Source organism: Stenella coeruleoalba (genome assembly GCF_951394435.1).
Source record: "Stenella coeruleoalba genome assembly, chromosome: 10".
Taxonomy (NCBI): domain Eukaryota; kingdom Metazoa; phylum Chordata; class Mammalia; order Artiodactyla; family Delphinidae; genus Stenella; species Stenella coeruleoalba.
Genome location: NC_137156.1, coordinates 53,557,170 through 53,575,067, shown reverse-complemented (window position 1 = coordinate 53,575,067; position 17,898 = coordinate 53,557,170). Strand labels below are relative to the sequence as shown.

The 17,898-nt window shown below is 43.2% G+C and overlaps 1 protein-coding gene across 2 annotated transcripts in view; it reads left to right on the top strand.

The window, feature by feature from the left end:
* UBP1 (upstream binding protein 1) overlaps positions 1 to 17,898 on the top strand; it is a 70,039-nt gene that overhangs the window by 46,704 nt on the left and 5,437 nt on the right. Inside the window, exons 5-14 of one of the 2 annotated variants that reach the window (XM_079933589.1) lie at positions 1,063 to 1,168; positions 2,348 to 2,454; positions 4,788 to 4,940; positions 5,043 to 5,153; positions 5,597 to 5,704; positions 10,862 to 10,965; positions 13,261 to 13,315; positions 13,563 to 13,656; positions 16,627 to 16,717; positions 17,474 to 17,583. In XM_079933589.1, coding sequence (XP_079789715.1) covers positions 1,063 to 1,168; positions 2,348 to 2,454; positions 4,788 to 4,940; positions 5,043 to 5,153; positions 5,597 to 5,704; positions 10,862 to 10,965; positions 13,261 to 13,315; positions 13,563 to 13,656; positions 16,627 to 16,717; positions 17,474 to 17,583 — 1,039 coding nt within the window. The remainder of the gene's footprint in view (positions 1 to 1,062; positions 1,169 to 2,347; positions 2,455 to 4,787; positions 4,941 to 5,042; positions 5,154 to 5,596; positions 5,705 to 10,861; positions 10,966 to 13,260; positions 13,316 to 13,562; positions 13,657 to 16,626; positions 16,718 to 17,473; positions 17,584 to 17,898) is intronic. The other variant, XM_079933590.1, reaches the window with a different exon arrangement.

The window sequence follows — 17,898 nt, the reverse complement described above, 5'->3', positions numbered from 1 at the left end:
CGGGGATCGAACCCCAGGGTCCCCTGCAGTGGAAGCGCAAAACCCTAATCATTTGGGCACCAGGGGATTCCCTGATGTTTTCTTTATAGAAATATAATTCTTACTAATTTTTTATGGACATGGACCTTAATTTTGAATTACAGTATCAAATTTTTTAATAAAAATTTAACCTAAGAGGGCTTCCCTGGTGGCGCAGTGGTTGAGAGTCCGCCTGCCGATTCAGGGTACACGGGTTCGTGCCCTGGTCCGGGAAGATTCCACATGCTGCAGAGCGGCTAGGCCTGTGAGCCATGGCCGCTGAGCCTGTGCGTCCGGAGCCTGTGCTCCGCAATGGGAGAGGCCACGACAGTGAGAGGCCTGCGTACCGCAAAAAAAAAAAATTTAACCTAAGAATCCATTTTATTTGCTCTTGTTATTTTTGAGTTATAATTCTTTGTACCGGGACTTCCCTGCTGGTCTGGTGGTTGAGATTTCACCTTCGAATGCAGGGGTTGTGGGTCCAATCCCTGGTCGGGGAGCTAAGATCCCACGTGACTCATGGCCAAAAAACCAAAACATAAAACAGAAGCAATATTGTAACAAATTCAATTAAGATTTTAACAATGGTCCACATCAAAAAAAAAAAAGTTAAAAAAAATGATAGTAATAATTCTTTGCACCAAATAATTGTACCCATACCCAGGTATCCAAGAACAAAACAGTGTTTTGTAAAACACTTACAAAATGTTTAAAGCAGAATTTGTTTTTGTTTTTTTGTGGTACGCGGGCCTCTCACTGTTGTGGCCTCTCCCGTTGAGGAGCACAGGCTCCAGACGTGCAGGCTCAGTGGCCATGGCTCACGGGCCCAGCCACTCCGCGGCATGTGGGATCTTCCCGGACCAGGACACGAACCCGTGTCCCCTGCATCGGCAGGCGGACTCTCAACCACTGCGCCACCAGGGAAGCCCCAGAATTTGTTTTTGTATGCTTTTCTATTATAGGCTAATGCATAAGAAGTGAAAACACTTGTGCTTTTTAGCTGGAACAATTTTGAAGTGCTCATTTCCCCTACTTATTCCATAGAGCATCATAAGAGTTGTGTTCCATGACAGACGGCTCCAATATACAGAGCATCAGCAACTTGAAGGTTGGAAGTGGAATCGCCCAGGAGACAGACTCCTCGATTTAGGTACAAGTCAGAAGACCACGGAGAGATGAGGCAGTTGTTTAGCTATACCTGTTAATATGCTAGCACCACACCATGGGTGATTGCGTAGAGAGTTTGTCACCTGTGTGACTTGAGTTGTTTTATGTATGTATGTATTTTAACATCTTTATTGGAGTATAATTGCTTTACAGTGTTGTGTTAGTTTCTGTTGTATAACAGAGTGAATCAGCTGTATGCATACATATATCCCCATATGCATTCCCTCTTGCATCTCCCTCCCACCCTCCTTATTCCACCCCTCTAGGTGGGCACAAAGAACCGAGCTGATCTCCCTGTGCCATGCAGCTGCTGCCCACTAGCTATCTATTTTACATTTACACGTAGTGTATGTATGTCCATGCCACTCTCTCACTTTGTCCCAGCTTACCCTTCCCCCTCCCTGTGTCCTCAAGTCCTTTCTCTACGTCTGTGTCTTTATTCCTGTCCTGCCCCTGGGTTCATCAGAACCATTTTTTTTTTAGATTCCATATATATGTGTTAGCCTACAGTATTCGTTTTTCTCTTTCTGACTTAACTTCACTCTGTATGACAGACTCTAGGTCCATCCCTCTCACTACAAATGACTCAATTTCGTTTCTTTTTATGGCTGAGTAATATTCCATTGTATATATGTACCACATCTTCTTTATCCATTCATCTGTCGATAGACACTTAGGGTGCTTTCATGTCCTGGCTATTGTAAATGGTGCTGCTGTGAACATTGGGGTGTAAGCACCTTTTTGAATTATGGTTTTCTCTGGGTATATGCCCAGTAGTGGGATTGCTGGCTCGTATGGTAGTTCTATTTTTAGTTTTTTAAGGAACCTCCATACTATTTGAGTAGTTTTATAGTTAAAAATGAAGTTGTTTTTGGTGCTTAACGAAACTGAGCCAGGAATTTTATGAGTTTTAAACCATTTATTTCATTTTTGATTGGCATCATCCATCATATTCTTAATAAAATGAAATAGAAATCATGGTGGGAGAAAGTATGATACACATTAGGTGGGTTTTTATGTTGAAATGATTGACCATGGAGAACATTGAAGGGAAGAGTTCAGCAGGGAGGTATAATAATTTCATTAGAACAGAATCATAGTAGATTGTAACCTTTTAATCATTCATAGTTTTGTTTCTGTGTCACTTCTTTTTAAAATACAGATATTCCAATGTCTGTGGGAATAATTGACACAAAGACAAATCCAAGCCAGTTAAATGCAGTTGAATTTCTGTGGGATCCTGCAAAACGCACATCTGCTTTCATTCAGGTTTGGATTCTTACATTATTAGAGTTATACTAGCGTCATTCAGGAGGCTGTGGGTGAGCTTGAATTCTTGATACGTGATATCATTTTCTTTAAATACTTATTTGTAAACTATCTTGTAATGTTTTTTATACACACACACACAACACACTCTGTTAAGTTAGAGTTAATCTACTAAATTCATCATTTATGGACTAACCTATAAAGACAATCTTAATATGTAAAGCATTATTTAAATATCACTTTTACCACTGGTAGTAACAATAATCAAAACTTCCATTCTTCTTAAGATGCATTTCTCTTGAACAAAACCTGCTGTTTTAAAGGATATGATTGAAAAAAGTGTAGTTTTAAGATTCTGTCTAGCTTTATTTAAAAATATTTTAATACTGACATTTTCAATCCCCCACAAAAGTGAGAGGATAATAATGAATCCTCTTGTGCCCATCTCCTGGCTTCGACAGTTATTAGTAGTTTCCCCTTTTTGGTTATTGGTGGAATACTGTAAAGCAGCACCCAGGCATTTCATTTCACCCATGAATACTCAGTTTGTGTCTCCTAAGACAGGGGTCCCCAACCCCTGGGCCACGGACTGTTAGTGTCCATGGCCTGTTAGGAACCGGGCTGCACAGCAGGAGGTGAGCGGCAGGCTAGTGAGCGAAGTTTCATCTGTATTTACAGCCACTCCCTGTCACCCACATTACCACCTGAGCTCCGCCTCCTGTAGATCAGTGGCGGCATTAGATTCTCAAAGGATCATGAACCCTACTGTGAACTGTGCATGCAAGGGATGTGAACCGTACTGTGAACTGCGCATGCAAGGGATCTAGGTTGCGTGCTCCTTATGAGAATCTAATGCCTGATGACCTGAGGTGGAGCTGAGGCTGTGATGCTAGCGCTGGGGAGCGGCTGCAAATACAGATTATCATTAGCAGAGAGGTTTGACTGCACAGAGACCATAATAAATCAATTGCTTGCAGACTCATATCAAAACCCTCTCAGTGAGTGGCAAGTGAAAACAAGCTCAGGGCTCCCACTCATTTTGCATTATGCTGAGTTGTATAATTATTTCATTATATATTACAATGTAATAACAATAGAAATAAAGTGCACAGTAAATGTAATGCGCTCGAATCATCCCAAAACCATCCCCACCCCACCCCCAGTCTATGGAAAAATTGTCTTCCATGAAACCAGTCCCTGGGGCCAAAAAAGTTGGGGACTGCTGTCCTAAGAGATTAGTTTTTGAAAAACAGATATGGTATTATTATATGTAAAATAAAATCAACAGTAATTCTAATAGTATGTTCAAATTTGTAAATGGTGAAATGAAAACTACTGAGTAGGTAATCTTTATATAGAGAAGGAAAATCAGTTAATTGCTGACTGGCCGAAGTAGGCTATGATTTGTGTGAACTATAGAGAATTTAGTATTTTGCATTTTCGTGGTCTTCCAAGTAGTATCACCCATCAGCTAATAATCAGTAGGGCCATGGTTCCTATTAGTTGAATATTTTCTCATATTGTTCATCTGACAGGGTGACTGGGTATGTGGTGAATGAGAGCAATGGAAGAGCTGGCCTTACCTCTCAGGCTGTGTACAGTCTTGGTGCAGAAATCAGTTTTAACCTTGAGTCCTTAGAAGAGGGGGTGTGTAGCAGTCAGAAATTACCAAGGTCTTGTTAATGACACTGTGCCATGCCCTGGAGCTGTCACCATGGTGTTGTTACAAGAGTGGGCAGAAGTGGTGGGAAAATGAATACTGCCCTCAGGATCCTCTGTGAACTGTGAAGCGTTGACAGGAGAGTTCAGATGGATGCAGGTGGAGTGAGGAGTGGGCTTGGTGGACTGTGGAAGCTCCCCAGGCGAAGGATCACGAGTTGATGACCGTAGGAACAGCAATGAGGTGACTAGCTGGCTGGAGTTGGGGTGATGGCAGTAGAGGGCAAACAGCAGGGGCTCTGAGTAACGAGGTGATGGTTGCTGTGGATTGAGCCCCACGCAAGGCTGAGGACCGTGGGTCCAGTCTGGGGTGGGAGTAGGGGACAGACACAGGAAGCTCATCATTGGAGCAAGTCCTGCCTTCGAGGAGGGCACTGGAATGGGGCAGAGCCCATTCCCACAAAGTTCAGGAGGGCTCAGCTGGATTTGTGAAAGGAAAGTCATACATGTTTAAAACAGTTAGAAATTCACAACAGACACCTGAGTAATAGGTGGGAGTTCCTTTTAAAGGATCTTGAATTCATACCTGTGGCCCAACATCTGAAAGGGAGCAAAGTAGAAGGGTAATCAGTGGACAAGACTTTGAATCCATTTCAGCCTGACTCATTTTCTAGGTACACTGCATCAGCACAGAATTTACTCCCCGGAAGCACGGAGGTGAAAAGGGAGTGCCTTTTAGGATCCAGGTTGACACCTTTAAGCAGAATGAAAATGGAGAATACACAGATCATCTACACTCAGCTAGCTGCCAAATCAAAGTTTTTAAGGTAAGAGATGGAAACTAGGCTTTGAGGAAGTGAGGCCCAGTGTTGCTGGTAAAGGTGTTTGTCTGAAGCCTGATAGATGAAAAAGTCTACTTTGTTTTTAAGCCGAAAGGTGCAGATAGGAAACAAAAAACTGATCGAGAGAAGATGGAGAAGAGAACCGCTCATGAGAAGGAGAAGTACCAGCCGTCCTATGACACCACGGTCCTCACAGAGGTAATGCGGGCACCATTCCGGTTCTGAGGAGAAGCCGGGCTGTGCACTCTGGCACCACCTCTGAGGATGAGTTTGGCTGCAAAGGGTCTGGGAAGATTGGGTGGTAGATTGACATAATGTTCTTGGTGAAATTTGTGGGGAAGATATTCTCTTTAAATTTGGGGATTTTAATAGATTCGTTTCCTGGGTGGGATCGTGGACGAAGATGCTGAAATCCCAATCAGGTCTCAGAAACAGACCTTAAAATCCTTGGAGTTGATAGAAATTATTGTTGGGGCCCAGAATGTCCGATGTTTGTCACTGCTGGGGTTTTGCATCTTCCTTACCTTTGAATCCTGCTAGTCATACGTTTGTTTAATTGGACGGCAGAGGCATAAACAGGGTATTAGATCTTTCTTTGTATAATGAAAAGACATTGATCCCAATCTTTGGTGTTTGTCCAGATGAGGCTTGAGCCTATAATTGAAGATGCAGTTGAACATGAGCAGAAAAAGTCCAGCAAGCGGACTTTGCCAGCAGACTACGGTGATTCTCTGGCAAAGCGAGGCAGTGTAAGGGCTTCTGCTTCTCTTTTCATTGTGCAAGAAACCTTGTGCAGTGTTAGATATAGGACCAACTTCCACTGAAAAGTAAAGCCAAATTTGTTTTTGATGTCCTTGTCTTGATTTAATTTGCTTTTGTTTAGACTTCCTGCTTTCTGTTTGTTCCTCACTGAGGAAAATTTCCTAAATCTAACACTTTCAAACAAAGTTGACCATATTGGGTGGTTTTGGAGAGAAAACAAATGACACTCAAAAATGTGTTCCCTCCCTGTCTCCTTCCTTTCCTCCCTCCCTCTCTCTCCTTTGCACATACACTTGCTTTACGAGTACTGAAATTAATTGAAAATACTTTCTTTAGTAAAATAGTTATTTTTGTGTAATTAAAAAAGGTTTTTGCTTTTTCGTGTGTGTAACTGATAAGAAAGTGTCACAGATATTTGGAGAAATTATGGCAGCAAGCTTGATGTTAACATACGCAGTACTTTGTGTCCCATTTCCCTGCATGGAGCGTAAGAATGTGTCTGCTTTTAAAAGCCTGATTGGCAGCACTGGTAGAAAAACAATCCTTGACTGCATTAGTGTTTCCTCTTGGCACCTGCATTGTGACCTTATGCTTCAGGCCAGCATAGGACACCTTGCTACACTCAGCCCTGGTTCCCCACTGTAGTCCAGGGGGGTTTTGGTTGAATATGAACTTTGCCAGCTTATTAAGTAGAGCAGATCTTTATTTTATAACACAGTTCTTCATCAAACAGTTGACAAAGGGTTATCTTGTTATATACACTTAGATCAGCTATATACCAGCAGTAAATGTAAACAGAGAACATTAAATAATTTTTAAAAATAACTTATCATACATATTAATGGTTACTGTTTCATCATTGCAGTGTTTATACTATCAAGGTGCCAGAAATGGAGTTTTCACTCTTACACATGTATCTGTAATTATCTGTAGACTATGAAAGCCACAGGCATTATCACAGGAACATTATTTCCAATTAAAGCATTGAGTGAAAATATTTTAAATGCTTCTATATGCATTTAAATAATATGTGCAATAAAACTGAAAATGTCCTCTCTGAGGGGCAGGGGAGCACACCATGTTGCATTTTCTTTAAGTGGGCTTTTTTGATTCAAATCAGAAGTTGTATGGAACAACTGTATGCTCCTTCCCCAGAACGCCCGCCCCTCCAGTTTTATCTTTTTATTCTCCTAATTTCCCAGCTGAAGACACAAATGGTTCTTAGTAAACTTTTTTTGGGAGACACTGGTAATTCAAATCACTTTTCCCCTTTTGTTATAAACTAATTAAAAGGAATGGTTCTGATAATTTGTAAATTAAAGAAATCTGTTATAGCCTAGAGCTCATCCGAAGATGCAAGTCTAAAGTATGCAAAACGTCAGCAGTTCACTGGCCTGGGATTTCACATCTTCCAAGTGTGCATTGCTTGCTTCCCCAGGGCTGCATTTGGTTTGGTTAAGATACTTCTAGGGGTGGTTAGAGGTCTTCTTGGAAACCTGTTCATTAAAAGCAAGGTACAGATGAATCCCTTAAAAAAGAAAATCCGCAGCATTTTATATATTTCTTCAAGCACCTACAAAAGAAGGCCAGCATTTCTTACAGTTCTCTGATAGTTACAATTGGCTTTCAATTGAAAGGGTATCCAGACTTACCTGTCAAAGCTACATGGCGCTGTGTGAGATGGTCCTGCACTGAAAAGAGGCAGCACTGTAGGTTCCCGAGAGCCACAGCACAACCAAACCCTTAGTGTCTCTGTTGGTCTTTGCATCTGAGCTGTATTTCATCGGCTCAAATCTGGCTTGCCAGTGTCTACGGTCTGCAGTGAGTCCTCATTTTCTAATCTGCCTGGGGAGGGACTTTGTTCATAGTGTACCAAAGCTGTGACTCTACAAGGCCAGGCCAGATATCGCTGGAGCCTTGATGAATCACTACCATTGCTTACTTTTAAAGATAGGGAAGAATGACAAGGTAGAAGAAACACTGAAAATATTCCTTGGTATGCCTGTACTCTCCTGGGTCAAGACTGTAAGAGAAACTTACGAAAAAAGCAGGTGGGAGAGCCTTGGTGTTTCATCCGGCCTGGCCATTGAAGAACTTGGAATCCATCATTTCTAAAAGTAGAGGCCTCCTAACAGGACCAGTTTTCATTGAATGCTAGTTTTCCTGTGTTCTGTGAATTGAGTCTCCTACTTATTGGGCAAGTTTTAGATGTCAAACAGCCCTGCTTTTCTACTGCTAGAAGAATCTAGATGTGTAAAAGTGAAATAGGTATGTTTATGGAGTTTCAGTAAATTTGGTGTCTTTGCTGTATCACCTGCCATGCTCACTTGGAGCTTTTGATGGCTTTATTTCCTCAAACAGCTGGCAATAATTACCAAAGCAGATCTGGGGAGACTTGATGATATTGAAAGGTCTATACGGTTTTGATGTGCGTGTTATGCCGTGTTGTAATATTTTGTATCTGGGGAGAATGGTGTAGCGGGAAGATCTTCCAAGTAGTAGAGGTGACCATGAGCATGTGACACCCGCAAGTTAGGAGACCTGCCAGGCGGCCCACAGCATCTTGGGTTCCTCAAACTGTATAAGCTGGGGAGGTACTACTTTGTAAACTGGAAAGAAAAACAAAAGACCCTAGTTTAAAAAGAATGGGCATTGTGTAAAATGTCATTTATAGTGAAATTGGTACAACATGCAGAGAGGGTTTAGCAATGCATTCCAGCCAAATTAGATTTCTTTTTTGAAAGTTGATAATAGTTGAAACATTAAGTCTGCAGTCATTTTCCCCATTTCTGAGGGGATATCTAATGGGTAGTTGTAAAGAATGTTGAGATGATGGGATTTGTTTTATTTTCTTTGTACCCATGCTTTTTTTTTTTTTAATTTATTTTTGGTTGCATCAGGTCTTTGTTGCTGCGCGTGGGCTTTCTCTGGTTGCGGCGAGTGGGGGCTACTCTTCGTTGTGGTGTGGGCTTCTCATTGCGGTGGCTTCTCTTGTTGTGGTGCGTGGGCCTCAGTATTTGTGGCTCGTGGGCTCAGCAGCCGTGGCTTGTGGGCTCTAGAGCACAGGCTCAGTAGTTGTGGCACACGGGCTTAGTTGCTTCACGGCATGTGGGATCTTCCCGGGCCAGGGCTCGAACCCATGTCCCCTGCATTGGCAGGCGGGTTCTTAACCACTGCGCCACCAAGGAAGCCCTGTACCCGTGCTGTTGATGGGTGTCAAGACACGCTGTTTGAAGCTCCTGTAACCATTGGGGATACTTGGTTTCTGAGCTCAGAGTCCTTCACACTAGTGGTCTTAACTTCACTCAAAAGAATTTTGAAAAAGAATATACTCCTTGCACATTTTTAGGTTGACATCTGAAAGTTTTCATCATAAATTTAAATAGTTCCAAAGGATTTCAAAAAAGGGGGGGATATATGTATACATATAGCTGATTCACTTTGCTGTACAGTAGAAACTAACAAAACATTGTAAAGCAACTGTACTGCAATAAAAAATTTTTTTTAAATAGCTGCAAAGGAAACAATTTTCTGACATACTTGAATATCTGTATTTACAACTTAAGGTGAAGCCATCACTTCAGTTAAGTCTGAAATTTTACTCTGCTCTTCCTTCTTCATCTCATGTTTTCTTCTTCACTCCCCTTAAATAATATTGTCCAAATAGGACATACTTTCATGCCTGGAGATCTTTTAATGGTCACCTTAATTACTTTTTTACAACAAACAATATAACTTGAAATTTAATTTTTAAAATTTCCTGTGACCATGTAAGACTTAAGTCAGTTGAGGAATTTAAAACTTATTATTTTTACCAGTTTATCAAAACAACAAATCATACAAATTTTGATGAATAATTTTTAACTATAAAAATAGAAATGTTATTGGAAATGCATTTTGAATGATGAGACAGGGTAGAACATACTTAAATTCTAGATTTTTTATAGGTAAGAGAAACTTTGTTTAGATAAATTTATTTTTCTTTCAGCAGTGTCATTCAGGTCTTGGAACTCCTTCTGAGATACCTGCCAGAAATTCCAATGATCTCTCTTTGTATGATCTAATAAATTATTTCAGTGTCTGTCAGCTGACAAGATGTCCTCCTGAATTATTTTGAAAGCAAAGAATTGAAAACCCCCTGACGTAGAGAAGAATTTTAGAGTCGTGTACTTTCTTAGTGTCTACCCTGATTTCTCTGAATGGTCTTTAACTTGGCTTTTGGCAGAGGCTTACACCCCACAGCCATGGTGAGACAGGATGCCGTCTGTGTGTGAAATGGGAGGAGAGTGCTTATGAAAGGGGACCTTTGAAACCCAGGGCGTTCTCAGCCTTAGAAAGAATACCGTGGAGTGAGATGAATTCCCTCCATCCTCAGCACTTGAGGCCACCCTGGCCTATTCAGCATGTTTTGACTTTAGCTTTTTCAGTATTCCTAATTGGAATAGTTAGTGTGTCTTTGTATCTTGGCTCTATTTTTGGTCAGAATTGTTCCAAGGGCTGAAAAATATTTAAGTCCACCCTGCTCCTTCTAGAAAGTATAAACAATAAACGTAGGTAGGTAGGTAGATGGCTACAGGCAGTACCATCCACAGTTGATGTATTTTGATGTTGGGCCTGTCTCATCTTACTTGGGGATGATCGTGAACCTTAGAGAGATCGGAGAAGTACATGGGTACCGGTGAGGCTGCTCCTTGGGGAAGAGGGTGGAAAGAGCACTAGGTGGGACAGATCTACTGTCCTTGTCACCATGCGATGTCAAACGTTGCTTCTGAATCCTTTCTTGCCTCTGCTGTTCTTTAAACCTCGATAGGTACCTACTGGGGAATGGATGAAGAGGGAGGTGAAAGTTCTTGAAAGCACATTGTACTTAAGCACACATTTAAAACACCTTTAGAAATGTTTGCTGCTGTCGTCACCTCAGGTCCTCTCTGAGAGTAATCAGTGTCTAGACACGCACAGCAGGTAACATTTTCCCTGCCACACACCAGTCAGTTTGATGCGTTTCTGTGAGGTTGCTTGATGAATGTTAGGTGTCTTGTGTTTCACGATCTTGCATTTGGCCAGACTAGAGAGTGAATTACAAGGCTATTACTCCCATGTACTTTAGAAGCGAACCATTAATTTATTTCTGTTTCTGTCCGCAGTGCTCTCCATGGCCCGACACCCCCACCGCCTATGTGAATAGCAGCCCTTCCACGGCGCCCACCTTCACGGCCCCGCAGCAGAGCGCTTGCAGCGTCCCGGACAGGTAGCCGGTGTGCGTGACGAGTGCCCGTGCTCCTTTATGTCCCTTCCTGTCAAGTTACGCAGCCTCTTTGTGTGTGTATCTGGGGTATGTGGTAATCAGAAATAGCCTGCTGCAGGGCAAAACTGTCTTTTCTTCACCTTCCCGCCTTTTTGCTCCTAGCCCCCTTGTGCCTCACACACTCACAACTGTGGAAATTATAGAAAAGGTTGCATTTTCAAGGTATATTCTTTGTGAGATAAAATCAGCATTAATGGGCTTCATGGATAGAGAAAAGGACAGTGAGTTATTAAGGTGAAACTGTGACTTGAATATGTTACAATTGAGTTTATGGTAAAGTACACTTCAATGCTCACCATGTCGAACAAAGATCATTTTCTACCCTATTTCTTCTCCCTCCCAAAGACACTAATTTTTTTTTTTTAATTAAGTCTTTAAAACTTAAAGGAAGGACTTTCCATTTTAAAGACTTGCTCTGGTTTTAGAAATGGGAATGGTGGGCTCTGTTCATCCTAGTTTCTGGCCTTGACTATTAGCTGCTGGTCAGCAATGCCCCAGGGAGATTGTCCTTCCTGGGGCTTTGCTCAGGAGCTCCTGCTGAGTAGTCAGATCAGAAGGTCCCCACTGTTATGACATTTCTTGCTGGGACAAGTAAAATTATGAAAGTTAAGACCATAAAGGAGGGAATTCCCTGGTGGTCCAGTGGTTAGGACTCAGTGCCTTCACTGCTGTGGCCCAGTTCAGTCCCTGGTCGGGGAACTAAGATCCCGCAAGCCACGGGGTGCGGGGAAAAGAAAGAAAAAAAGGAAAGGGTTCTCATTTTTGTACTCTGGTCACGCCAGCTCGGGCCACTATAACAAACACCAGGGACTGAGTGGCTTATAAACAATAGAAATTCATTTCTCCCAGCCTGGGGGCTGCGTGTCCAGGGGCTGGATGCTGGCCGGAACGGGTTCTGGTGAGGACTCTCTCCGGGTGCAGGCTACCAGCCTGTGTGCTCACCCAGCGGAGAGCAGAGGGGAGGAGGCAGACTCTTACGACTCTTAACGAAGTCACTGATCCCATTCCTGGGGCTCCGTCCTCACAGCTTCTTCTAATGCTCATTACTTCCCAAAGGCTCCACCTCCTAATACTGTCCAGCATGTTGGGAGTAAGGTTTCCACCTGTGGTTTTTGAGGGGACACAAACATTCAGTCTGTAGCAGGGTCTGGTGAGAAAACAAAGGAGAACATGCCTTTTCCCAGAGGCGATGGATAGACCAAGAGGCAGCTTGTTTCCATGTAGGTTATTGTGCTTCAGGGTAGGGGGATACTCCTGGACTCTGGGACCAGCATGTCACCATGCAGGGGACTGAATAATCCTAGAAAATGACAACAGTTTCAGAGAGGAGCTGTGAATTCGTGTACACACAGGCTCACTAGATATTTCCCGAGAGCCCACGGTGCCCAGCACTGTTCCGGGTACTGTGATGTGAGTGAGAGAAAGCCCTGTCTGAAGGAGCTCAAGTTCTAGTGGGCAGAGGACAGTAAACAATCAACATGGTAAACCTAAGTAACTGGGGTACAGGTGCTAAGAAGGGACCAGAAAGGTGGATGCACTCCCTGAGCAGCTGTCCTCATTTTCCCCTGGAAACACAGGGTTAGTGGCACAAGTTTGTTTCTTTTGTTCTCTTGAATTTCACCCTGTTTAATCATGGATAAATATATTCATTAAAGGGATATTATTTTTATTTTGGCTTAGGTTTACTATATCATTTCTTATAGCTCATAATCAGATTTTTTTGCAGTTATTTTCAACTGTTTATCTTATTTGATTCTCAAACTTTTTTCCTAACTAAAATGAATGAGTATCTGTCATTTTCCTGGCACCCCTGGAAATCATTGGAGCCCTTTTGTGTCATGAAACGTGACTTTTTTTTACTAGAACAGATGTAGGAGGAGAAGGCACAAATTAAACCGTCCTCTGTGTCTTAACTGTTTTTTTTGTTTTTTTTTTTTTTTGGTCGCACTGCGCAGCTTGTGAGGGATCTCAGTTCCACAACCAGGGGTTGAACCTGGGCCATGTCAGTGAAAGCGCCAAGTCCTAACCACTGGAACGCCAGGGAATTCTCTTCTGTGTCTTAATCTTATCAACATATTGACTCCTTGACCAGTTGTGCACTCTTTTTGCATAGTTACATTGCTCTGTCCCACAGTATTATTTTAAATTCACCTAGTTTAATAGCCTTTAATGTCTTGATTAAAAAATATATATCATAATAATCATTCTTTTCTTCCTTCCCCCCTTCCTTCTCCCCAGCAATTCTTCTTCCCCAAATCATCAAGGAGATGGAGTTTCACAGGCCTCTAGTGAAGTAAGTATCTTTACCCTGAACTATCATGCTTTCAGGGTCCTGCATTTTGAAGCCTCTGACAGGGGTTTGAGTCATTGTTTGGGTCACTGAATAATCACACCTGTGCTCTTCGTGGGTGTTTTAAACTTTAAACCTGGAGGATTTCTGTGTTTTGTTTAAATGTTCTTTATAACATACCAGTGACTTGGATTATTTTTTGTAAGCCTTAATAGTTTCTTCTGTTTGTGTTCATTTTCTTTGTTAATAGCAACTTCAGCCTTCAGCCACGATCCAGGAAACACAACAATGGCTGCTCAAAAACAGATTCTCTTCCTACACAAGACTGTTCTCCAATTTTTTAGGTATGTTTGTGTTTGTGTGTGCACACGCACACGTTTGTTTTTGTACTTTTATTAGCTGTAATTAAATTTTGGGGAAGTAACTGTATGTAGATTCGTAAGAAGTTGCCCAGACCTGTACAGGGAGCTCCTGTGTACCTGTACAGGGAGCTGCCCAGTGTCCCCAGTGGTAGTGTCTTGCAGACCTATGGTGCAGGATCAGAACGGGAACTCGATGCTGTTTCACCAGGTTTACATGCCCTCATTTTTGTATACATGTATATAGATATATGCAATTTTTTTGATTTTATTAACTTTTTATTTGAAATAATTTTTGCTTTGCAGTAAGTTGCAAAAATAACACAGATATGTTCCAGTGTACCCTTCACTCAGTTTCTCACATACTTACATAGTACAGTATCAAAACCAGGAAATTGACATTGGTGCTATGTGTGTATATAGTTCTGTGTCATTTTATCACATGTATAGATTGTATGCCCACCACCACCGAAGTTAGGATGCAGAATCTTGCCATCACCACAGGGATCTCCCTAATTACCCCTCCCCCACGATCCCTAATACCTAGCAACCATTAATGTATTTTCTGTCTCCATGATTTTGTCATTTCGAAAATGTTACATAAATGGAATCATACAGTATGTTACCTTTTTTTCTCTCAGCACAAGGCCCTTACTTCCATCCAAGATGTTGTATCAATAGTTTGTTCCTCTTTATTGCTATGTAGCATTAGAGGGTATGAATGTACTCACATATGGTTTTTATAGACTTAAGTTTTTTTCTTGCCTAGTAAGCTACGGGAGTATGTAGATGTAATTTCAGAAAGGACCGGGCGGTGCTGCTTCAGCTGGTGCTATAGGAAGCCTGTTTGGAGGGACAGTAATAGATAACGCCAGCTGGGGCAGGGGCAGCATTTCCTAAACATATTTGGCCCTGGGACCCTTTCCCGATAGAACACTTAGTAACATGTCCTGGCCAAACTCCTCCTGGGCCACGGTGAAGTAGCAGCTGGCTCTCCTTAGCCCATGGTGTTGGGGGACCATCCAAATGCAGCTCGAGCCTTTTAAGAGGAGAGAACATGTGTGCACACAGCTGGCCTAGAGGAAAGCCTGGTTTCACAAAGAACGTGGTTTTCTATTACATCAGCCCTTTATTTCTGTGCTTGTGTCATGGTTAGTCATTCCCCAGGTAGCGCTTTGTCTCTTTAAAATTAAAGTGCTGGGTGAAAGTCGTTGGCTAGCTGGGATGCACATTTTTATGATTAAGTAAGCCTTTTATCTGTGAAAAACTCATTTAAAAATTTCAGCGTGTTGCGGGATGTGGGGCGCATCTTGGATGCTCACAGGGGAGACAGGGAGAGTACTGCACAGTCGGAAGGCTCTGCCACGAGGGCCCAGGTTCCTGTTCTGTCAGACGATGCGTGTTATAGTTCTGAGTGGTGATCGCGGTGGCTTGGCCTCCTGCCTTTTCCTTCCCCTGTGAGCTTCCCAACAGTAGAAAGGCGAGGAGAGGGAGGCTTCTTTCTCTTAGCGTGTTAGGCAGTCATGTTTTGGAGAGGGCTGTGCAGTGTCTGTCCAGCTCTGTGTGTGGGTGAAGGATGGGCACACACATCTCTGGTCGCTCCTGGGAGCCCTGTTGGCAGAGTTGTGTATGGAAAGCCCCCTGGTAGAGATGACAGCGTCTGTCTCTGCTTACCTGACTCCATAAACAGCTCCAACAGTGCTCGTGCCTCATGGGAGATGTGCTTCTCTGGTCTTTGTCCTTTTACAAACTAGAAGATGATTAGGCTCTTAACATTCAAGCCCTCAAAAGTAGATAACTCCATTAATCTCGTTACATATGTAAGTGGATATTTATCATATGGAGGTCATGCTTTAATCCCAGAGGGCATCTTCATTCTCCCAATAAACTACATCTGAGCGTCAATAAAAGGTAAAACAAAAGATTGTAGACACACTCAAACGTAAAACATAGAAGAAATAGTCTGATGAGCTCCTGTGTCACCACACCCAGCTCCAGAGACGTCCAGCCTAGATCAGTGTCATTCTCTCCCACTCCCCCCACGTTCCCTTTCTGTCCTACTTTAAAGCAAATGCTAGATACCATGTCACTTACACACCAAATACTTATGGGGGAAACCTTAAGTATAATATGCAATTCTCTGTCATGCTTTTGTATTAAAACTGGCTGCTGTGATGGAGTTGTTTGTTATAGAATGTTGCACTGTATGTAGCATGTTACAGTATAAAGAAACCTAGTCCTGGGGCTTCCCTGGTGGTGCAGTGATTGGGAGTCCGCCTGCCGATGCAGGGGACATGGGTTCGTGCCCCGGTCCGGGAAGATTCCCACATGCCGCGGAGCGGCTGGGCTGGTGAGCCATGGCTGGTGAGCCACGGCCGCTGAGCCTGCGCGTCCGGAGCCTGTGCTCCGCAACGGGAGAGGCCACAACAGTGAGAGGCCCGTGTATCGCAAAAATAATAAATAACTAAATAAAAAAGAGACCTAGTCCTAGCTCTGCTGCCAACTTGTGTGCCTTTGGGCAGGTCCCCCAAACTCTGACTTCCATTTCTTCCTTTTGTAAATTAAAGATTGGTCTGGGTCATCTCAAGGTGAACTGTCTGGGGTCAGAATCATGCTCATCTTCACGAGCTCCACCCAGCCAGAATAAGGCAGGCACTGAAATCCTGTATTGGGAAGAGACATTCCTGTCGGCCCTTTGCTCTTGGCTCATTGCTCTGATTTTCCAGCCTCTGGGCTTCTGAGTTCCTTCTTGATAGAGAACATGGAGAGCCAGCATTCTCTTTGGCTGTGAGGGACAGGTATGTGTGTGTGTGTTGTTCATGTGTACGTGTATACACAGGAGACCTGGCGATGGCTTCGAAGGACGTTAAACTGTGAAGACAGATGCTGCAGAGTAGCCTGTACTGCTGGTTCTTCTCCCATTTCCTTGAGAAGATTCTTTTTGCTCTTCTCCAGGTGCCGACTTGTTAAAACTGACAAAGGAAGATCTAGTACAAATTTGTGGTGCAGCCGATGGAATTCGGCTCTATAATTCACTGAAGTCAAGGTAAAATACCGTGTTTAAAAGGAACTGTTCTGCTTGAAATAAGAATGTGCCCTTGTTCGCGTGGGGACTGCGGGCAGGATGTGTCCACGCCACGTCGGCGTGTGCCCTTGCGCTGTGGCCGCTGGCCCGCCGTGCTCACGAGGAGACTGTTTTGTGTACACCTTCAGGCAGGCCCAGATATGATGCAGGCACTGAGGGCAGAGGTAGACTGTAAGACTAGAAATGCACATGGGCAGGACTGTGGTCTGGAAGACGACTGGGTTTGTTGCCAAGAAAACAAACTTCTCATTTAGGTGAGCTATACAGAATCTATGGTTTTCAAGGTCATGTGACACTACTAAACAGTTATTAAAAATGTAAACTTCTAATTGTGAATTAAAATGATAGAACTGTAAACTGTGCTGGCTTTTAAGATCCATTTACTATCGTTGGTATTTCTAGACTTGTGGTGTGAGAATTCCATTAAACTGAATTTTACTGATGTTACATTGCTGACATAATCTTGAAACTTAAATTTACCAGCATCTGACCGACCATCTCAATGGTTTAGAGTCTGGATCATCAGATTAGACCACCTGTGATAACCTGTGATAGTTGGTGTGAGGTGTGTGTTTTTATATTCTTCCTAGTAAATTATTTCGTATAATGAAGTAACGTTGTAAAGTTCTCCTAAGGAAATAGACCCTAGATTCTTGTAGCTGTCGCTTGCGCGTGCAGCCCTCCTGCCAGCTCACAAGCGCTGTCTTCTGGTTGCAGGTCGGTGCGGCCCCGCCTGACCCTCTACGTCTGCCGCGAGCAGCCGGCGCCGCAGGGGCAGCAGCAGGCAGCGGGTGGCGGGGGCGACAGCAGCGCCGCCACACCCTACGGTGGGTATGGGCGGGCAGGGATGGGGGGGCCAGGACACTCGGCTTCCTGCCACTGTCCTTCTGAGTTGGTGGGGACCACTGGGTTGTCCTGGCAGCAGTGAGAGGCAGTGGCCCTTCTCGGCTGTTGTTATGATAAAATTTAATTTTAAAAGAACAAGTGTAGGGCATAGTATGGCACCCCTGCTTTAGAGCCTCTCTGTAGTCTTACCTTAATTGTAGTTCCAAATTCTAAGCAAAGGTTTCTGTACTCACACACATGAAAAAACCCTTGTTTGGGGAAGTAAAGTAAAAGCACTGATATTCCTGATCCGTGTT